Source organism: Capricornis sumatraensis, chromosome 7, assembly GCF_032405125.1.
Source record: "Capricornis sumatraensis isolate serow.1 chromosome 7, serow.2, whole genome shotgun sequence".
Classification (NCBI taxonomy): Eukaryota; Metazoa; Chordata; class Mammalia; order Artiodactyla; family Bovidae; genus Capricornis; species Capricornis sumatraensis.
In genome coordinates, this window is record NC_091075.1 from 100,497,315 (window position 1) to 100,517,655 (window position 20,341).

Consider the following 20,341-nt stretch of genomic DNA (forward strand, 5'->3'; position numbering starts at 1 on the left):
TCCATACATGACCACTGGAAAAACCATGGCCTTGACTAGACGGACCTTTGTTAGCAAAGTAATGTCTCTTATTTTTAATATGCTGTCTAGGTTGGTCATAACTTTCCTTCCAAGGAGTAAGCGTCTTTTAATTTCATGGCGGTAATCACCATCTGCAGTGATTTTGGAGCCCAGAAAAATGAAGTCAGCCACTGTTTCCACTGTTTCCCCATCTATTTCCCATGAAGTGATGGGACTGGATGCCATGATCTTAGTTTTCTGAATGTTGAGTTTTAAGCCAACTTTTTCAGTCTCCTCTTTCACTTTCATCAAGAGGCTCTTTAGTTCTTCTTCACTTTCTGCCATAAGGGTGGTGTCATCTGCATATCTGAGCTTATTTATATTTCTCCCAGCAATCTTGATTCCAGCTTGTGCTTCTTCCAGCCCAGCGTTTCTCATGATGTACTCTGCATAGAAGTTAAATAAGCAGAGTGACAGTATACAACCTTGACATACTCCTTTTCCTATTTGGAAGCAGTCTGTTGTTCCATGTCCAGTTCTAACTGTTGCTTCCTGACCTGCGTGTAGGTTTCTCAAGAGGCAGGTCAGGTGGTCTGGTATTCCCATCTCTTTGAGAATTTTCCACAGTTGATTGTGATCCACACAGTCAAAGGTTTTGGCATAGTCAATAAAGCAGAAATAGATGTTTTTCTGGAACTCTCTTGCTTTTTTGATGATCCAGCAGATGTTGGCAATTTGATCTCTGGTTTCTCTGCCTTTTCGAAAACCAGCTTGAACATCTGGAAGTTCACGGTTCATGTATTGCTGAAGTCTGTCTTGGAGAATTTTGAGTATTAGCCTGTGAAATGAGTCCAATTGTGTGGTAGTTTGAACATTCTTTGGCATTGCCTTTCTTTGGGATTGGAATGAAAACTGACCTTTTCCAGTCCTGTGGCCACTGCTGAGTTTTCCAAATTTGCTGGCATATTGAGTGCAGCACTTCCACAGCATCATCTTTCAGGATTTGAAATAGCTCAACTAGAATTCCATCACCTCCACTAGCTTTGTTCATAGTGATACTTTCTAAGGCCCACTTCACTTCACATTCCAGGATGTCTGGCCCTAGGTGAGTGATCACACCATCATGATTATCTGGGTCATGAAGATATTTTTTGTATGGTTCTTCTGTGTATTCTTGCCACCTCTTAATATCTTCTGCTTCTGTTAGATCCCTACCATTTCTGTCCTTCACTGAGCCCATCTTTGCATGAAATGTTTCCTTGGTATCTCTAATTTTCTTGAAGAGATCTCTAGTCTTTCCCATTCTATTGTTTTCCTCTATTTCTTTGCACTGATGGCTGAGGAAGGCTTTCTTTTCTCTCCTTGCTATTCTTTGGAACTCTGCATTCAAGTGGGTATATCTTTCCTTTTCTCCTTTGCTTTCTGCTTCTCTTCTTTCCACAGCTAAGGCCTCCTCAGACAGCCATTTTGCTTTTTTGCATTTCTTTTTCTTGGGGATGGTCTTGATTCCTGTCTCCTGTACAGTGTCACAAACCTCCATCCATAGTTCATCAGGTTCTGTGTCTATCCGATCTAGTCCCTTAAATCTATTTCTCACTTCCACTATATAGTCATAAGGGATTTGATTTAGGTCATACCTGAATAATCTAGTGGTTTTCTCTACTTTCTTCAATTTAAGTCTGAATTTGGCAGTAAGGAGTTCATGATCTGAGCCACAGTCAGCTCCTGGTCTTGTTTTTGCTGACTGTATAGAGCTTCTCCATCTTTGGCTGCAAAGAATATAATCAATCTGATTTCGGTGTGGACTATCTGGTGATGCCCATGTGTAGAGTCTTCTCAAGATCATTTATTTTTCAGAAGTCAAAAGAAGATAGTTGTAGAGTATCTACACAGGACATTTTCTTAACTGAGATCTGGGGCAACATCATCCCTTAGTTGGGTATAAAGCATCAACTTTCAGGTTTCACAGTTAGATAAGGACTGCTTGTTTGTTTTAGAGACCTGCATAAGAACATCAGGTGGCAGAGTGGTAAAGAATCTGCCTGCCAGTGTAGGAGATGCCAGAGACATGTGTTTGATTCGTGGGTTGGGAAGATGCTCTGGTTTAGGAATGACAACCTGCTCCAGTATTCTTACTTGGAGAATTCCACAGATGGAGGAGCCTGGCAGGCTACAGTTCATGCGGTTGCAAAGAGTCAGACACAATTGAGCACACAGCACACCCACAGACACACGTGACAAGATCATCCTGTTTAAACACTGGAAAACTTTTTCCACGAATGGAAATAAATTCCTGGTTAGCTGAACTAGTCCTGTGTTTTCAAAGCCATGCAGGAAAGAAAACGAGAAAGCTGTCCTGCCAGTGACACACAGCTCATCCCAGGGGCTGCTTCTGAGAGGGGAAACAGTATGGACAATGAGGTGTGAATGATTCCACATTTCACTCTTCACACTTTGGTATTCTACTTTTTCTCAAGAAATGTATTCATGTCTTCCTTGACTTCTTAATTCTTCAGAGCAGTTAAGGTCATTATTAGCTTGTGAATGAATGATTCATTTTTAAAATTGTTATTGCTTTACAGTGTTGTGTTAGTTTCTGCTGTACAGCAACGTGAATCAGCTATACGTATCCAGATACTCCCTCTTTGTTGAATTTCCTTCCCATTTAGGTCACTACAGAGCACTGAGTAGAGTTCCCTGAGCTATACAGTAGGTTCTCATTAGTTATCTACTTCGAAAAGCAATATGCGTGTGTGCATGCATGCTAAATTGCTTCAGTTGTGACCAACTCTTCGCGACCCTATGGTCTACAGCCTGCCAGGATCCTCTGTCCGTGGGATTCTCCAGGCAAGAACACTGGAGTGGGTTGCCATGCTCTCCTTCAGGGGATCCTCCTGACCCAGGGATCGAACCTGAGTCTCTTATGTCTCCTGCAGTGGGAGACATGTTCTTTACTACTAACACCACCTGGGAAGCCTAGAAAAATGGTATAGATGATCTCATTTGCAAAGCAGAAATTGAGGTACAGATGTAGAGAATAAATGTATGGAGAGCAAGAGGGGAAAGCTGGGGGTGGGGAGGGATGAACTGAGAGATTGGGATTGATATATATACACTACCGATACTATGGATAAAATAGACTGAATGACTCCCTGGCTAGAAGGCAAAGTCAGGTAAAGAAAACAGAAACTTGAGGTTCAAGACTGTCCACTAACTCTTGCTAACATTTGAAGATTATGCAGCCTTCAATGACTGCTATAGGGCTTCTTAAATTTTAGTCCAAGTTCAAGCCATCCAAACATTTCGGGGGCTGGGACACCAGTAGGGTGCCTTTCATTTCTTACTTGAGTAGGTATTGTTTGTGAACTTTTTCTGATACTGTTCTCTGAGCAGCACTTGCTCCTGGAAGGGCCATTCCAACTGCAGCTTCTTCTCCACGTCAGAAGGGATGGATCCGGATTTGCAAATATCTGCAAATGAAACGAATAATTCAGAGAATCTACTTTTACAATGATAAGGTTGAAATCCCATACGCTTATTTACCTAGCTATATATGTGAACTAAAGCAGGATAGCTGAGTTTCTGGTTTCGGGGTCTAAGATCAGAGAAAGATGTATTCTGTTATATATGTCAAATTTGCTGCTTGACCAATCACCACAAAAAAAGCCAAAAACCAAAAAACCAACAGCCAAAGGCATGTTTCCTAAGAAACACCGCACATATACTGGACACAGATACACTGCACATAACTTCAAGTTATTTGGCAATTCAGGAGGCTCCTCCAAAACTTGCAATTACTAGATAACCCCTCTGGAAGACAAAACATTGTTCAGTTCTCTTAAAGTTCACTTTCAAAATACATAGTAATTTGCTTTGCATGGATTATATCTGCTTTGTGGCAATCTCCTCTTGCCAAAATGGTAGGACAGGGAATGCTGACTTATATTCCTTCATATCTGGTATCATCAAAGCTCCCGAGACCACAGCGTGTATACATGGACAAAGTCACCCCATCCTGTCCGGCAGGACAGTACTTGTTATACTTCTTTATCATGAGGCAGCAGGGCTGCCAGGCTCGGGCTGCCAGGACTGGCTGGCCCCCCGTGACTTCCTTTCTTAGAAGCTTCACATTCTGGCTTCCTGACAGTGGGTGCCTCATCTATCCTGTGTTCATAAAAAGGATGTTTCAGAAAGTGTTGGTTGCTCAGTCAGATCTGTCACTGTGACCCCATGGACTGTGGCCCATCAGGCTCCTCAATCCAAGGAATTCTCCAGGCAAGAATACTGGAGTGGGTTGTTCAGTCACTAAGTCGTGTCCAACTCTTAGAGACTCCATGGACTGCAGCATGCCAGGCTTCCCTATCCTTCACCATCTCCTGGAGCTTGCTCAAACTCATGTCCATTGAGTCAGTGATGCCATCCAACCATTTTGCCCTCTGTTCTCCCCTCCTCTTCCTCCTCCCTTAAATCTTTATGCCTACCATAGTTTGGCCTCAGGCTGAACTACAGGGAAGGAACAGAGCCCCACCCATTGGCAGAAAATTGGATTCAAGATTTACTGAGCATGGCCCTGCCCATCAGATCAAGACCCAGTTTTCCCCACAGTCAGTCCTTCCCATCAAGAAGTTTCCACAAGACTCTTACCCTCATCCATCAGAGGGCAGACAGAATGAAAACTACTGGAGTGGGTAGCCATTCCCTTTTCCAGGGGATCTTCTTGACCCAGGGATCAAACCTGGGTCTCCTGCACTGCAGGCAGATTCTTTACAGTCTGAGCCACCAGGGAAGCCCCTCATAAAGGATGTTTCAGAAGCACTGGGATAATCCCAGTGATCCTCTCTCCCCACCAGGATGAAGAAAGCTGATGAATGAAGGACAGTCTCCTATGTAAACTTATGAGAACTTCAAAACGCATATGACTGACTGGGGAGAAAGGGCCAGGTCTAAACATATTCCAGTGTGTTATTCCAGGAAAACCCTCCTGGCTTTTGTTCATTTTTTCTAATTACTATTACTATCAACTTTGGCCCAGTTACTGATGAACTGTTCTAAACACTTCCTAAGCACAAAAAAATGTAATATATAAAATAGCAAAATATTGTTCATTAATATATATAAAATACATTGTTGTTATTCAGATGTCATTCAATAATTGTTAAGATACTAATTTAACTTCCATTTGATGTTTGTATAGCACTTATGAAAGACAAGGGCAAATCCTCCTGGTGCCTTAGCGTGTTTCTCAGATGAAGCCCACAGACTCCTAATATTTAGAATCACAAGGAGGAGCTGGATCAACTTGTAATCTAAGGTTGGCGCCCAGGAATTCAAATATTCAAACTCCCCCTGGGTGACTGTGTATACTCAGTAAAGTCTGAGAACCACTGCCCAACAAACCAAGCCTTAAAATCCATTCTTAGACGCAGAGCATATCTCCACATCCCCTTATTACACCTTTCATCCACATTTTCTGGAATACATGAGCTTCAATCAGTGCTGTCTCTTCAGCAGGGAATACTCTCTGTTTTGGTGCATTTCTCCCCACAGGTTCCTCTAGGCAGCTCTGCTCTTTAGCTACAATCTTTGTTCTGTTTACAGCACAATTAACTCTCTTAAGGGCTTCCCTGGTGGCTCAGATGGTAAAGAATTCTCCTGCAATGTTGCAGACCTGGGTTCGATCCCTGGGTTGGGAAGATCCCCTGGAGGACTGAAGTCAATAGAATCACAAAGAGTCCAACAAGACTGAGCGAGTAACACTAACTCTCTTACAGCCGTGTCCAGCACCTTCCCGGTGCCCCCCATGTCTCACATTCCTGAGAACATCAAGAGGAGGAAACCTGCCCACTGCTTCTTCCTTTTGTGTGGGCATCCCCACAGTTCCACTGGGAGCCCTTCATCTCTTATCAACTGGTGACGTGACAAACCACTCTTCTCTGAGAATGCTCGTGACCGACTCACGCGAACTCAAATAAATGGGTAATCTTTAAAAAATTTCACCCTGGTTGACTTGAGATAGCCAGTAACTTCTCTCTTCAAATGCTGGTTCCTTCTTGGGGTCAAAAATGAGAAAGTCTGCCTTGGTGCCACCAAATCTTAGGTATGCAGGAGACAAACCTCTGGCCAAGGTACGAAGCTTTGAAGAACTGTTATGAAGACAAGCAAGAAATTAAAATTACTTTTTTCCCCAAGACAATTACGTCTACACATTGACTCCCCTCTCTCGGTGGACCCATTTTCTAACATCTAGCTGTAAGGGCATTGGAGAAAGAAGTCATAGCACTCTATCGGGGACACCGTCTCAGTTGGGATCTTCCTAATTGCAAGGCTGCTCTTATAGGCATCTGAAGGCAACTGGGAGTGCTGACTCAGCCAAGAGCTTGTATTTCAGCCTGACTAGCAGGACAGTGTTTAGTGCTTTCAGAGAATTCATAATCTTCTCTGACTGATGGAGGAAAAGACATAAGAGAGTGGAAACTACAGGAAAGATGACTCTGTTTCTTTGAAAAATATATTATTTTCAAAAATTTCTGTTCCCAGAGAAGTTCATAAATGACTTACGAGTGCTTTTCCTCTCCCTCACCAACCTCCACTTCCACCCCAAGGAAAACTATCCTTTTCAATATAAGTCAAATGACTTAGAATAGTGTAAGATTCTAATTCCTACCCACCAAGGACACTTCCAATTCAAGCAATTCTAAATGCATAAGTCATCAAGCCAAAAATGTTCCTGTTAGGTGCTCAGAATAAATAGTACAGAATGTTATAGAACTGAATTCAAATGATTTATAATACATTCTCTCAGAAAGATGAAGATGTCATGAATACTTAGTGAACAAAACTAAGAAAACAGAAGACACAGGTAACAGGAACAAGCTGCCATGTATTTCTGAAGCCTCGCATATGGGATCCTGGCCACCATGCTCTCTGGATAGCTCTTAAAATACATGGGACTGACTGTGTGTTCTCAAAATGGCCCAGTTAATTAGTTTGCATGTGGGTTTGTTTCAAATTGGAAAATCATGCCAGAGAACTATCTAATGGCCAATGTTTCTTGACATCCTGTTCCCCCTTCCTATAGTTTAGTTTCATTTGGGTTCGTAGCAAAGTGGAAATGACTTTTTTCTGAATCCTTACTTGGTCTGAGCTAACACTCCCATTCGTTTTCAAGAGGTTCTGAGGATTTCCTGGCAGATGCCACCGTTCCCTGAGTTCTCTAGTGCTGTCAGGGATTTTAATCAATTCCTCATTGATAACATCCTTGAATGAATTTCACTCTGCGCTTCATCTCCTTGTGCCAGGACCCACCGTAGTTTCAGGGACCCTTGAAAATACTTCAAGTTCTTTTAAGATGCTCAAGGTGTGTCTTGAACCTAGATACTGGGGGCAGGGAGGTGCTGGGAGAGGATAGACTGGCAGGGAAGGCAGGACCATATCATGGATGGCTGGTGAGCTGCCATGTCCTGGAAGGAGATCTGGTTTATAAGATGGCAGCCATGGGAGGATTTAAAGCAATGGAGTGGCTGCACCAGACTTTTGTTTTAGAAAAGAATCCCAGGCTGCCATGTAAATCACTGAATAGAAGGACCAAGACTGTGGTTGTGTTAATATTGAAAGAAAGTGATGGGCTGAGGTCAGGTAACAAAAGTAGGGATGAAGCAAGGTGGATAAATTCAAGACACAAGTGGAGATAGAAATACTAGTGTGCATGCATGCTCAGTCATGTCTGACTCTGTGACCCCACAGACTGTAGTCCACCAGGCTCCTCTGCCCACAGAATTTTCCCAGCAAGAATACTGGAGTGGGTTGCCATTTCCTCCTCTGGGGGATCTTCCTCACCCAGGAATTGAAACTGCACCTCATGCATTGGCAGGCAGATTCTTTACCACTGAGCTACCTGGGAAACCCAGAAATACTAGCTTGAGTATTTAATGGAATGTTGGAGAAGAAGCCAAGATTACTCCTGGGAAGCATCTTGGAAGATGGAAATATCATTTGATGAGATGAAAAATAAATAGGCATTAGACTGGAGACAGGGATGAAGGTAGGCATGGGGCTCAGTGTTGCAAGATACCAGTGGGGCACCAATAACCATTTCCATCAGGCCCCTGGCCATGTGTGTCTGGAGCTCAGAAAAGACACATAAAGGGGAGGTGAGTCCTCAGTCCAAAAGTCAGTGAATGCTTAGTGTGAATCACTAGTGTGGTTACCCTTTGGTTGCTGTTCACTCAGTCATGTCTGACTCTTTGCAACGTCATGGATTGCAGCATACCAGGCTTCCTTGTCCTTCACTATCTCTCAGAGTTTGTTCAAACTCAGGTCTGTTGAGTCAGTGATGCCATCCAACTGACTCAACGGACCTCTGTAGTCCCCTTCTCCTCCTGCCTTGAATCTTTCCCAGCATCAGGGTCTTTTCCAGTGAGTCAGCTGTTTGCATCAGGTGGCCAAAGTCTTGGAGCTTCAGCTTCAGCATCAGTCCTTCCAAGGAATATTCAGGACTGATTTCCTTTAGGATTGACTGGTTGGATCTCCTTGCTGTCCAAGGGACTCTCAAGAGTCTTCCCCAGCACCAAAAGCATCAATTCTCCAGTGCTCATCTTTGGTGCTTTGACTAATATGGTTCCACTAATGTGAACCACTGGTGTGAACTAGTGAACCCCTAGCCCACGGGTAGAGTTGCCCCCCTAAACCTGATACAAGGAACTTCTGCAGAGTCACTTCGGGCTGGCCCTGCCCCACTGCTTTTTGGCCAGGCACTGATACTGGCCCTAGATTTTGATTTTGGTTGTGTGTGGTGACAGAGGAAGTTCTTTTAGATTTGTGGGGCTGATGTCTGTAAGCAATCGAGATGGGAGAGCCATTGAAATGGCGCTCTCTGGGAAATGAAGGGAACACAAGTGCAGGCAGGAGCTGTGGGATCTCAAGGCAGGCGTCTGTGTACCGCCTGCCTCTGAAGTCGGAGCACCACAGCCTGGTTCCTGGAGGTGGTGGCTGTACCCCCTCAGGTCACTCTCAACCACAATACTCTGCCTTTGTTTTCTTCTGAGCATCCAGCAGTCTCTGAAATTAGCTTTCTATTGCATTTGCTTGCTTTACTATCTATCCCCACCCCCATCTCGAGCTAAGCTCTGTGAAAAGGAAGGACTCTGTCCGGATCATCAGAATCGCCTCAGCGCCCAGATGAGAACCTAGACAAGTACCTGGCACACAGCCGGTGCTTAATAAAGGTTCGTATTCTTGCCTGGGGAATCCCATGGACTGAGGAGCCTGGTGGGCTACAGTCCATAGGGTTGCAATGAGTCGGACACAACTGAAGCAACTCAGCAAGCACACCCAAGTGCATGAACAATCTAGTCCAACCTGACAACAGGGCATGAGGGGTCAGACATAGACCGTTTCCTGAACAAAATTAAAACCCAATGCTATGACTTCTGCCAAGTAAACAAAATCACATGTTTCAGAGTATTGTATCAAGGACCTTTTTGTCTGTCTCCTTTGCAATGGAATCTTTTCTTGTTTTGAGAAACAATATTGATGCTCTCTGACAAAAGCCACATTTAAAACACCTGCGAGCTTGCCTTAAAAACAAAACTGAACAAAGGTACAGTATTTCTATCACACATGGAAAAAAGAAAGGAGGAAAATAATTCACCACCACCACCACCATGACATGGAAATAACCAAAGAGCACACGAAAGCTGTGGCAGGTGTTGCGTTTCTGGAACAGTTCGTTAGTGGAAAGAAACATCTGCAGGTATTTTTATTTTACTGTATGTGTAAAAATAAGTTACTTATCTCTGACACAAAAGTGGAGGTGTGTGGGAGTCACCCTGCACTAGCTGGTACCAGCTTGTGAGCGCCAACTGTTAATGTTTTGAGAACCAGTGTTTAACTGTTGGCAGTTTGAAATCAGCCATGGCGGGGGTGTTTAGACTATAGAAATCAGAAAAAAAAAAAAAAAATCAGTCTCCTCTCAGAGAGCCAGTTGTGAAACATTGCTTGACACACCACTGCCTGAACAGTAATTTAAGTGATGAGATGAAACCACTCAGGAGATTATGTAAAGTGAAAAAAGAAGGCCTCAGGATTTCCCTGGTGTCCAGTGGCTAAGACTCCATGCTCCCAATGCAGGGCGCCGGGGTTCAACCCTGAAGAGTTTGCATGCCACAGCTAAAGAACCTGCATGCTGCAACTAAGACCCGGCACAGCCAAATAAATAAATAAATAAAATAAAAAAAGAAGGTGAAGGCCTAGGTCAGAAGCCTGGGGAACAGCACCACTGAGACAAGCTTGAGGAAGAAGTGAGGAAGAACCTTAGAGTGATGGCAGGGACACCGATCTGAAGGGATGAGAAGGCATTTCAGTTTTCACTCTTGCCAAATGCTTCTGGGAGGCTGAATTGGTTTGCTAGGGCCGTAGTGGCAAAACACCACAATCTGGGCAGCTTAAACAACGGACCTGTGTCATAGCTCTGGAGGCAAGGAGTCTGAAATCAAGCTGTTGGTAAGGCCACGCTCCCCCTGCAGGTGCTGGGGGAGGATCTACTGCAGGCCTCTCTCCCAGCTTCTGAAAGCTTCTCAGAGCAGTGCAGCTCCAAGGACACATGGTGTTCTCTGTGTGTTCGTGCCTGTTTCCAAATTCCCCCTTTTTATAAGGTCATCAGTCCTGCTGAATGGGGGTCCACTCCACTCCAGTATGACCAATTCTTAACTAATTATGTCTGCGTGTGTGCATGCTTAATTGTTTCGGTTGTGTCTGACTCTTTGCGACCCTACCAGGCTCCTCTGTCCATGGAATTCTCCAGGCAAGAATACTGGAGTGGGTAGCCATTTCCTACTCCAAGAGATCGTCCCGACCCAGGGATCCACCCCAGGTCTCCTGCATTGGCAGGTGGGTTCTTTACCACTGCACCACCTGGGAAGCCCAACTGTGTCTGCAATGACATTATTTCCAAATAAGGGCACAGATTGAGGTGCCAGGGATGAGGACTTCAACATAGGAACTGCAGGGGGGCCATCCAGACATTCAACCCATTATAGAGACGAGTAAGACAAGGATTGATTTCTCAATAAATGAAGGTCAGTGATCATATATTGAGCTTCCCTGAGAGCTTAGGTGGTAGAATCTGCTTGCAATGTGGGAGACCTGGGTTTGATCCCTGGGTTGGGAAGATCCCCCGGAGAAAGGAATGGCTACCTACTCCAGTATTCTGGAGAATTCCATGGACTGTATAAATTCCATGGATCTTATATTAAGTGAAACTTAAAAATGCATTCCAATATACATTAGGTGCAGACAAATACTATTTGAATCCACTTAGACAAAGTATCTAGAATAGTCAAAATCATAAAAAGTACATTGGTAGATGCCAGGGGCTGAGGAGGTGGGGTGGATGGGGAGTTAGTGTTTAATGGGGACAGAGTTTCAGTGTAGGAAGGTGGAAAATTCAGGAGATAGATGATGGGGAGAGCGGCACAGTCACATGAATATACTTAGTGTCACTGAATTGTGCAGTTAAACATGGTTAAAATCATTGTTTAGTCGCTAAGTTGTGTCTGACTCTTTTTCGACCCCATGGACTGTAGCCCTGAAGGCTCTTCTGTCCATGGGATTTCCCAGGTAAGAATACTGGAGTGGATTGCCATTTCCTTCTCCAGGGGATCTTCCCAACCCAGGGATCAAGCCCGCGTCTCCTGCATTGGCAAGTGGATTCTTTACTTCTGAGCCACCAGGGAAGCCCCATGGTTAAAATGTGTGTGTTAGTCACTCAGTCGTGTCCGACTCTTTGCGACCCCATGGACTGTAGCCCACCAGGCTCCTCTGTCCGTGGCATTCTCCAGGTAAGGATACTGGAGTGGTTTGCCATTTCCTCCTCCACATGGTTAAAATAGTATGTTTTATATGACTTTTACCACAATTTAAAAAAAAAAAAGCTTGAAAAAGTAAGGTCACTAATGATGTTGGAGAGATTGATTTTTTGACACAATGATGGGGTCATCATGTGGGTGGAACATGGAAAGCACGAGCAGTAAGAAAGGCTGCAAACAGGAGAAAGAGCAGTGACTGCAGAGGTGCTTGAGAGGGGAAAGACTTGATGTTTCTAGGCTAAGAAGAAGGATCCAATAATAAGGGAGGGGTAAAAGATACAGGAGAGAGAAGAGATGAGTGCTAGAGCAGAGTCCTTGGGGAGGCAGGAGTGGACAGTAGCAACAGCAGAGCTGGAAGAACTGGCCTGAGAAGAGAGAAAGGAAGAAAGCTAGACACATCCATGCTCTACCTGCAGGTTCGACGGCAGGAAGAAAAAGAAGCTCCTGTCCGAAAGTGAAAGTCGCTCAGTCGTGTCTGATTCTTTGTGACCCCCATGGACTATACAGTCCATGGAATTCTCCAGGCCAGAATACTGAAGTGGGTAGCCTTTCCCTTCCCCAGGGGATCTTCCCAGCCCAGGGATAGAACCCAGGTCTCCCGAATTGCAGGTGGATTCTTTACCAGCTGAGCCACCAGGGAAGCCCAAGAATACTGGAGTGGGTAGCCAATCCCTTCTCCAGCAGATCTTCCCGACCCAGGAATCAAACCAGGGTCTCCTGCACTGCAGGCGGATTCTTTATCAACGGAGCTATGGGAAGCCCAAGTTCCTGTCTAGTGACTTCATTTTCTTTGGGAATGAGAAATGTGGTCATAGGCTAAGAGTGATGAGTTGGAGGTGGGATCAGAGATTTGAAAGAAGTGGAGAATGAGAAAGGCAGGGAAATAGAGCTTGATGGAGTAGCATTAAAGACCAAATTAGTCTGGGGGCTTCCCTGGTTGGTTCAGTGGTAAAGACTCCACCTGCCAATGCAGGAGACACTGTTCGATTCCTAACTGGGGAAGATTTCACATGCCTCGGAACAACTAAGCCACAACTATTGAGCCTGAGCTCTAGAGCCTAGGAGCTACAACTACTGAAGCCCATGCACCCTAGAGCCTGTTCTCTGCAACAAGAGAAACCACCACAGTGAAAAGCCTTCACACCACAACTAGAGAAACATCTGTGCAGCAAGGAAGACCCAGCACAGCCATAAATAAATAAATTATAAAGAAACCTCAGCCACTTACTTAAAATTGTTTTTAAAAAAGAGCAATTAAATCTGGAGGCCAGGAATTTCTAATGCAGCATCAATCCATGTGGCTGGGAGATTCCCCTTTGCCCCTAAGAGTGTAACAGCCCAGCTACACAGGGTGTCCATTGAGACAGAAAGAAGAGGCAAATACCTAAAACTGGCTTATTAATACACATGACTATTCATGATTAGATAATATTTTCCATTTCCAGACTTTATGGCCACCTTATAGATTCCCAAGAGGGAAAATATAGCTAGACTAAGCTAGGTTTGGGTTTTCAGCAAGAAGAAAATGAGACAGGAGTTTGGGGGTGTTATCATAAGAATGACTCATGGAATAAACCAAGAGGCCTAAATCAGATATGGAAGGAATAGAAAAAGAGGCTGTTCAGTAGAGGTACTTAAAAAATAGTTGTACTGGGATCCACAGACTCAAAAAAACCTAAGAGAGTGGAGAGTATAGTCCAAGAATAGAAGTTTTAAGAGTTCAGATGTTGAAAGGTTCTTAGTGATGGGAAGAGTCAAGCCACGGACATGGCATCAGGTGGCTGAAATGAAGTGGTGTGTGCTAGGAAACTGGCTCCCATCTCCCAGAAAACTGCCGCCCCCCCTTTTTTTTGGCATTTAACAATTGCCGTGATGTAAATATTCCCTTCAGGGCTATATTTCAGGATAATGGTACTGATGTCACTGAATGTGGAGTTGGGAAGAAATGAACACATTTCACAAGCCAGTGGAAGCTGGTTCCAATAAAACACCGAGTGAAGATTATTAGAAAATGCAGATGTGAAGAAATTGAAAGACAGTATTCAAGTGGACTTGAAGTCACCTAGGAAGGTGGCGGGGCGTGGGAGTGCAGAGGAGACAGATCAGTGCTGATCATCAATAAGGAGGAGTAAGAAGGGAGTGGACGCAGTGGCCAAGAGCAGACGAGGAGAGCCAGACACGAGACAGTGAACCTCACACAGATCAGGACTGTCCTCTCCAGCGGGCAGCAGTTGTCCAAACTGAATGCTTTAGACACTTTGTGTAGATTATTTCACTTCATCCCCAAACACCCCAAAGAGGTAGGTGTCTTTATTACCCTCATTTTACAGACAAGGAACCTGAACAAAACGAGGCTAGGTCATCTGCCCAAGGTAACAAGCCACTGGGGATTTGAACCACAGCAACTGGAGTTCAAACCAGTGGGCAATGATCTAGAAGCTGCCCTGGGTAATGGGAAGGGGCTGCAGTGTTGGGCAAGGCACAGCATCTACTCTGGTGGGCTACTTCAGAGGAGAAGTGGCATCTATTTCTCCACTTCGGTCTTCAGAGAAGAGCTCAGTTTGAGCTAAGGCAAAGAAGAAGCAGGAATTTTCTCCGAGGAGGATGGAGCAGGATTACCATACAAAGGGCTGCAGGCTGCACGGTGAATGGTTTGGGAGGGAAGGGAATAGTGAGCACTGTTCAACCAGAGGGGAGTCTCAGGGGTCAAAACATATGAGCCTATGGCTTGTGATTGCCCTCAGTTGTTTTGTTGGCTGTGGTTCTTTCTTTCAGCAACAGGCACACAGAGTGAAGTCAAGTGTTAGTCGCTCAGTCATGTCTGACTCTTGGCGACCCCATGGACTGGAACTGGCCAGGCTCCTCTGTCCATGGAATTCTCCAGGCAAGGATAATAGAGTGGGTTGCCATTCCCTTCTCCAGGGAATCTTCCCAACCCAGGGATCGAACCCAAGTCTCCTGCATTGCAGCGGATTCTTTACTGTCTGAGCCATAAGGGAAGCAAACATCGGTTGTCCAGACCTGCATTTGGCATTGCTGATAAGTGCTTTTCCCAAGATGAAAAGCAACTTTGTCAATGAAGACGAAGGAACCTGATTATTGGAAGTTACAAATAATAAGTATTTGTCAAATTGGCAAAAGGAGATGTATTTTGCTGAAATAAAATAAGCAAACCATTTTTCTTGTTTTGGTCATGCCATGAAGCATGTGGGATCTAGTCCCTGATCAGTGATGGAAGCTGGGCCCCCTGCATTGGGAGCTTGAAGTCTTATTTTTACTGCATGGTTACTGTGTAGCACCACTGTTTTTTTCTCTGTAGCACTCCTGATTTCTACCACTGGCTCAGCACTCTAATTTTTATCTTGAATTAGTGAACTGTGCTTAATATGTGTCTTGATTGAAATGTGGCGGCACTGCCAAGATGGTAACCACATGCGGTAACCCTTGAAATGTGGCTAGTCTGAACTGAGACATGCTGTGAATATAAAATATACACCAGATTTCTTTGAAGACTTGGCTCGACAATCAGTGTAAAATATCTCATTAATATTTTGTATTGATTGTATGTTGAATGATAATAATTTGGATACTTTTGTATTAAGCAAAATATAATATTAAAATAAGTTCTTCCTGTTTCTTTTTACCTTTTTTAAGTATGGCTATTAGAAGAAACTCCAATACTTTGGCCACCTCATGCGAAGAGTTGACTCACTGGAAAAGACTCTGACGCTGGGAGGGATTGGGGGCAGGAGGAGAAGGGGACGACAGAGGATGAGATGGCTGGATGGCATCACCGACTTGATGGACATGAGTTTGGGTAGACTCTGGGAGTTGGTGATGAACAGGGAGGCCTGGCATGCTGTGATTCATGGGGTCGCAGAGTCAGACACGACTGAGCGACTGAACTGAACTGAATTAGAGAACTTTAAATTATATTACGAGGCTTGCACATGAGGCCCACATTCTATTTCCATTGAGTTGTGCTGGCCTCTGTCCTCCTGTCTTTGAGAACCAGATCTTCGGGCTTAGGAAGTCTTTGCCTGGGTTGTTGATGAGTTTCCTCTGGGAAGAGGACAAACTGAAAAGATGCTCCTTTCTGATTCTAGATTGTTCTTTCACTGTCATTGAAGTTCTATGTACTCCATGTTCTTTAACTGCAAATGTGGGAAACAAGCAAACAAACCCCCAAACACATCTGTTTGCCATTATGGGAAACTGGAACCAGAACCACCTGACTGAATTTGCTGCGATCTCCTTTGAAGTACCGTCGAGGTATGGACCTTGAGTTTTCTATTCTCAATTCAGTCCATCAGTCATCTCAGTTTGTTTCCAGACGATCTTTTTCTCCCACCCCTCCTCTGCTGCCTTTAAAAATATATAAAATGCTTTACTTTCTTTTTGTGTCCTCGTGTCTGTGCAATTAGCATCTGGTTTCAAATTCTGCTCCTTCATCTCATAGCTGGCTGACCATGGGCAAGCTGTTGAATCTCCCTAAGATTCAACCTCTTCATTTTAAAAATGGGGATAATAATATTCCTGACCTTAGAGTTTTGTAGCAAGGACTTAAATGAACTAATACCCAGGAGATGCTTAGAATGGGGACTGGCCTGTGACGACGGTGCAATGAGTGTCAACTATTTTTATAATCCTTTCCTTCTTAGTATTTCAGCTTTCATCTGCTCAGCTCTTCACCCAAGCAGTTAACTTTTGAGGAAATGAAATGCAAAAATGCCCATGTGACTCTCTGCTCCTGTGACAGATAAGCCCTGGGTTGTCTTCCGAAATGGAAGCTAAATATTTTGTCTTCTGAGATGACAAGGTCATTTTGGGCACTGTGCCAACCCTTCTGGGGAGATGGACCCACCAGAAGCTCTAATTCAGAAGCTCTGTCCTAGGTGAAGGGGAGGGAGCTTATGCTTCCTGAGCTAGAATCTTTAAGGTCTCAGATGAGAACTGCATGGATATTTTTGCAGATCCCTCTGGGAGTAGACATGGAAGATGAGCAGCAGCTCATCTGGGAGCCAGCCTGGAGCCCTTGGGAACAACAATGCTCTGTGTTTTGTAAGCAAACAGTTTTATTAATTGTACTCTATACTGTTTTGGTTTTCATTATCCTCCAGCCTTTAACAAAAAGGTGGAGATCAGTGGGGAAAGAAAGAGTGCTATGAGAAATTAAGAGAGGCATTTAAGAAGAGGAGAGGGTATTCCACTCACTAAATCACAGGATGGAAGTTGTGTGTGTGTGTTTGGGACTGGGACTGGGGTGGAGGCGTGGGGTGGGGGGAGGGTATTGCTTGTGAGTTGGTTAGCTTGATTGCAGGGTGATCAGACCCAAACCCCAAAAGTCATACTTCAGGGTTTTTTGGACTTGTTTCCCCAGGAAGGGATCCTCAAATGCCCTTCTTTGGGGAGGGGTGGGGTAGGGTATATGCTGGCCACAGTAGCAGAAAAGGACTTAAGTTCTCACATTTCAGTAAATGGTTATTTACTTAGTCTTTCTGTTTGCAGTAAGGCACCTTCCATTCTCTCTTCACCTATCACATCCTCCCATCCCCACTCCTCACATCCCTTCAAAGCCTGGGGTCCTCACATATAGAGCCCTGTAGCCCAGTGTTTCTCCAGAGTAATCTTTCTCTCAACCAGCACCAAGGGCTGCCCAATATCAGCTCATTATGGGTAAGGGGAAGGGCTCAAAGTGGGAACTTCTTCCCCCAAGGAAACATTTGATAGAGGTTAGTGACCATTGAAAGAAATCCACAGAGAACTGATGAATGGTTAGCAAATACTCACCAATTTCTAGGAAGCAATTAACAAAAAAGCAATTAAACAAAAAACAATTAAACAAAAGTAGCAATTAAATTTTGAGCACTGTCAAATATTATGTTAAGTACTTATTTATTATCTCATCAAATGCTCATCACAATCCTACAAGAAGGTTTTAGAAGTTCCACTCTAAAGTTGAAGTTGCCAAGCAACCTGTAAAGACCAAGCCACCGGGTTTTGACAGAGCTGGGAATCAAGGCTCGGCTCAGTGTCAGTCGTGCGACCATTAGACTATGTGCTTTGATTTGCACAGTGCTGCTGCTGCTGCTAAGTCACTCAGTCGTGTCTGACTCTGTGAGACCCCATGGACTGTAGCCTTCCAGGCTCCTCTGTCCATGGAATTACCCAGGGAAGAATACTGGAGTGGGTAGCTATTCCCTTCCATAGGGATCTTGCTGACCCAGGGATAAACCAGGTCTCCTGTACTGCAGGCAGATTCTTTACCTCTGAGCCCTATTTGCACAATAAATAACTAGAATTAGCAATGACAGCAGAAGGCTAGACTGTAGGTGTTTGGTAATGGCAGGACTCCCAGTTGTTTTGAGTTGGGTGAGAGGCGTGGCATTCTTTGGAGGCTCACATGAACCAGATGAATGGCCTGGATGACCTGGGTCTGGCAGTGCCCTATCTCAGGATTAGCCCACACTCACTGGCAGGGGCCAGGGAACCTGCCTACAGCAGGCTCAGTCTTCCTCAAAGGAGAAAAAAATTCCAGCTGATAAAGCAGTGCCACATTTTGTAGCCTCATCTTGGAGAGAAAGCTTTTTGTTAAGGCTCTGTAAGTCACTGTAATAATCTCCCAGGTATCACTGCTGCTGCTGCTGCTAAGTCGCTTCAGTCGTGTCTGACTCTGTGCGACCCCATAGAAGGCAGCCCACCAGGCTTCCCTGTCCCTGGGATTCTCCAGGCAAGAACACTGGAGTGGGTTGCCATTTCCTTCTCCAATGCATGAAAGTGAAAGTGAAAGTGAATTCACTCAGTCGTGTCTGACTCTTAGCGACCCCATGGACTGCAGCCTACCAGGCTCCTCCATCCATGGGATTTTCCAGGCAAAAGTACCGGAGCGGGGTGCCATTGCCTTCTCCGAGGTATCACTGATGTAATGGGAAATTTCTGTACCTAGGGCACGATTTTGCTGTGAACCTAAAACTACCCTTTAAGTTTTATTGGGACTTTCCTGGTGATCCAGTGGCTGAGACAATGGAAAGGGCAGACTCACTCACGATGTAAGGGGCTGATGTTCCATCCTTGGTCTGGGAGCTGGACCCCCGCACGTGGCAACTAAAAGTCCTGTGTGCTTATGCAGTCAAATAAATAAAAATTAAAAAAATTAAAGTTTTATTGTAGGATAATAAGTAAGCTTATTCTCCTTGATGACCTTTTCCACCTCCTCCTTCTTTCTCTAACCTTCCTACTGAAAGAGGAAACAGGCAGAACAGGCTCCATCTTGGAAGCAGGGCTCCATCTTGGGCCGGACTGTGGACTTTGACCTATATGCCCAGTATCTACGGAAACGACATATCAACTGGAAAACCAGGCCCCCTGCATGGAAGAGGCTCGTACCTAGACTCTCTGTTGCCTAAAAGAATACCCTAATTATCTGTGTAACTGAATAGAATCATAAATTCTATTTTGCTTATTGGGGTATGACCATAGGCCTAATTGTTCCCTGTTAACTACCCAGGCTTAAGGCATATGAAGCCCAAAGTTATCTTTGATTGTATCTTTCTTTTCCTTTGTTCAGACTAGTTTCAGAGAATTTGGGGAGGTGGGTTTGGCATGTACACTTAGGGTATATAAGGTTTTCAGAAAGACTGGTCGGGGTCCTTGGCTGAGAGGAGACTCTGCCTTGGGCCGCTGGTGTAATAAACTGCACTCCACTGTCTGCATTGTCCGGAGTGAGTTTGTTTCCCGGAATGCGTGGCTACAACATTTGGTGCATTGGCCAGGAAACTCCTCACTTTGAGGAGACAAGTCCCATCTGGGACTATTCCAAGGCCTCGCAGCTTGAATCTTCTAGCGGGGGGAAGGCGCCTCGCCCTTCTGGAAGGATTCTGCTTCTCAGTGCCCGGACCTTTCATGTTAGCAGGTAGTGGACAGTAGCAGGGGAACTGAGCGCTCAGGTGAGGAGGAACCCACCCGGCGGGGTGGAAGAGGGGGCCTGATCACCTCCCTGGGAGGGACCAAGAGGGGCACAGACCCACAGGAGCCTGGAATAGGAAGGTGGCAACGATTGCTTGGTACGCAGGTTGAAGAGTGTGTTAGGGCTTAGAAAGGAAATTTGTGAAGGTCATTTAGGAGGTGGTGTCCACGCTGTCTTGGGGAAAATTATTACCAAGCAATTGCCAGGGGATTTTTAGGAGAAGAAACTTGTTTTTTGTGTGCTCGTATTCTGCTCTCCCCAAGGAGGTGTCCCATCTGCCTTGAAATTCTTGACCCCCAAGGAATTGTCAGGCTAGAAGGAGGGGGATACATAAGTGAGTACAAATTGGCTTTTCTGGAGATGGCCCGGGATGTGGGATATTTAACCCATCTGTATTTTCATCTGCACCTGATCAAGCCCACCAAGGCAGAATGGACTTTAAAAGTTAAGGGAGAAACAGTCTTGGACCACATGGTGTTCTGGTTCAGCTGTGCTGACTGGCAGGTAAAGA

At 44.8% G+C, this 20,341-nt stretch overlaps 1 protein-coding gene across 1 annotated transcript in view; it reads right to left on the reverse strand.

Annotated features, from left to right (window-relative positions):
* HPSE (heparanase) overlaps window positions 1–20,341 on the reverse strand; it is a 47,904-nt gene that overhangs the window by 21,676 nt on the left and 5,887 nt on the right. The window contains exons 2-3 of the mRNA XM_068975634.1: window positions 5,998–6,143; window positions 3,345–3,470 (exon numbers count right to left, since the gene is read on the reverse strand). Of these exons, the coding sequence (XP_068831735.1) occupies window positions 3,345–3,470; window positions 5,998–6,143 (272 nt within the window). The remainder of the gene's footprint in view (window positions 1–3,344; window positions 3,471–5,997; window positions 6,144–20,341) is intronic.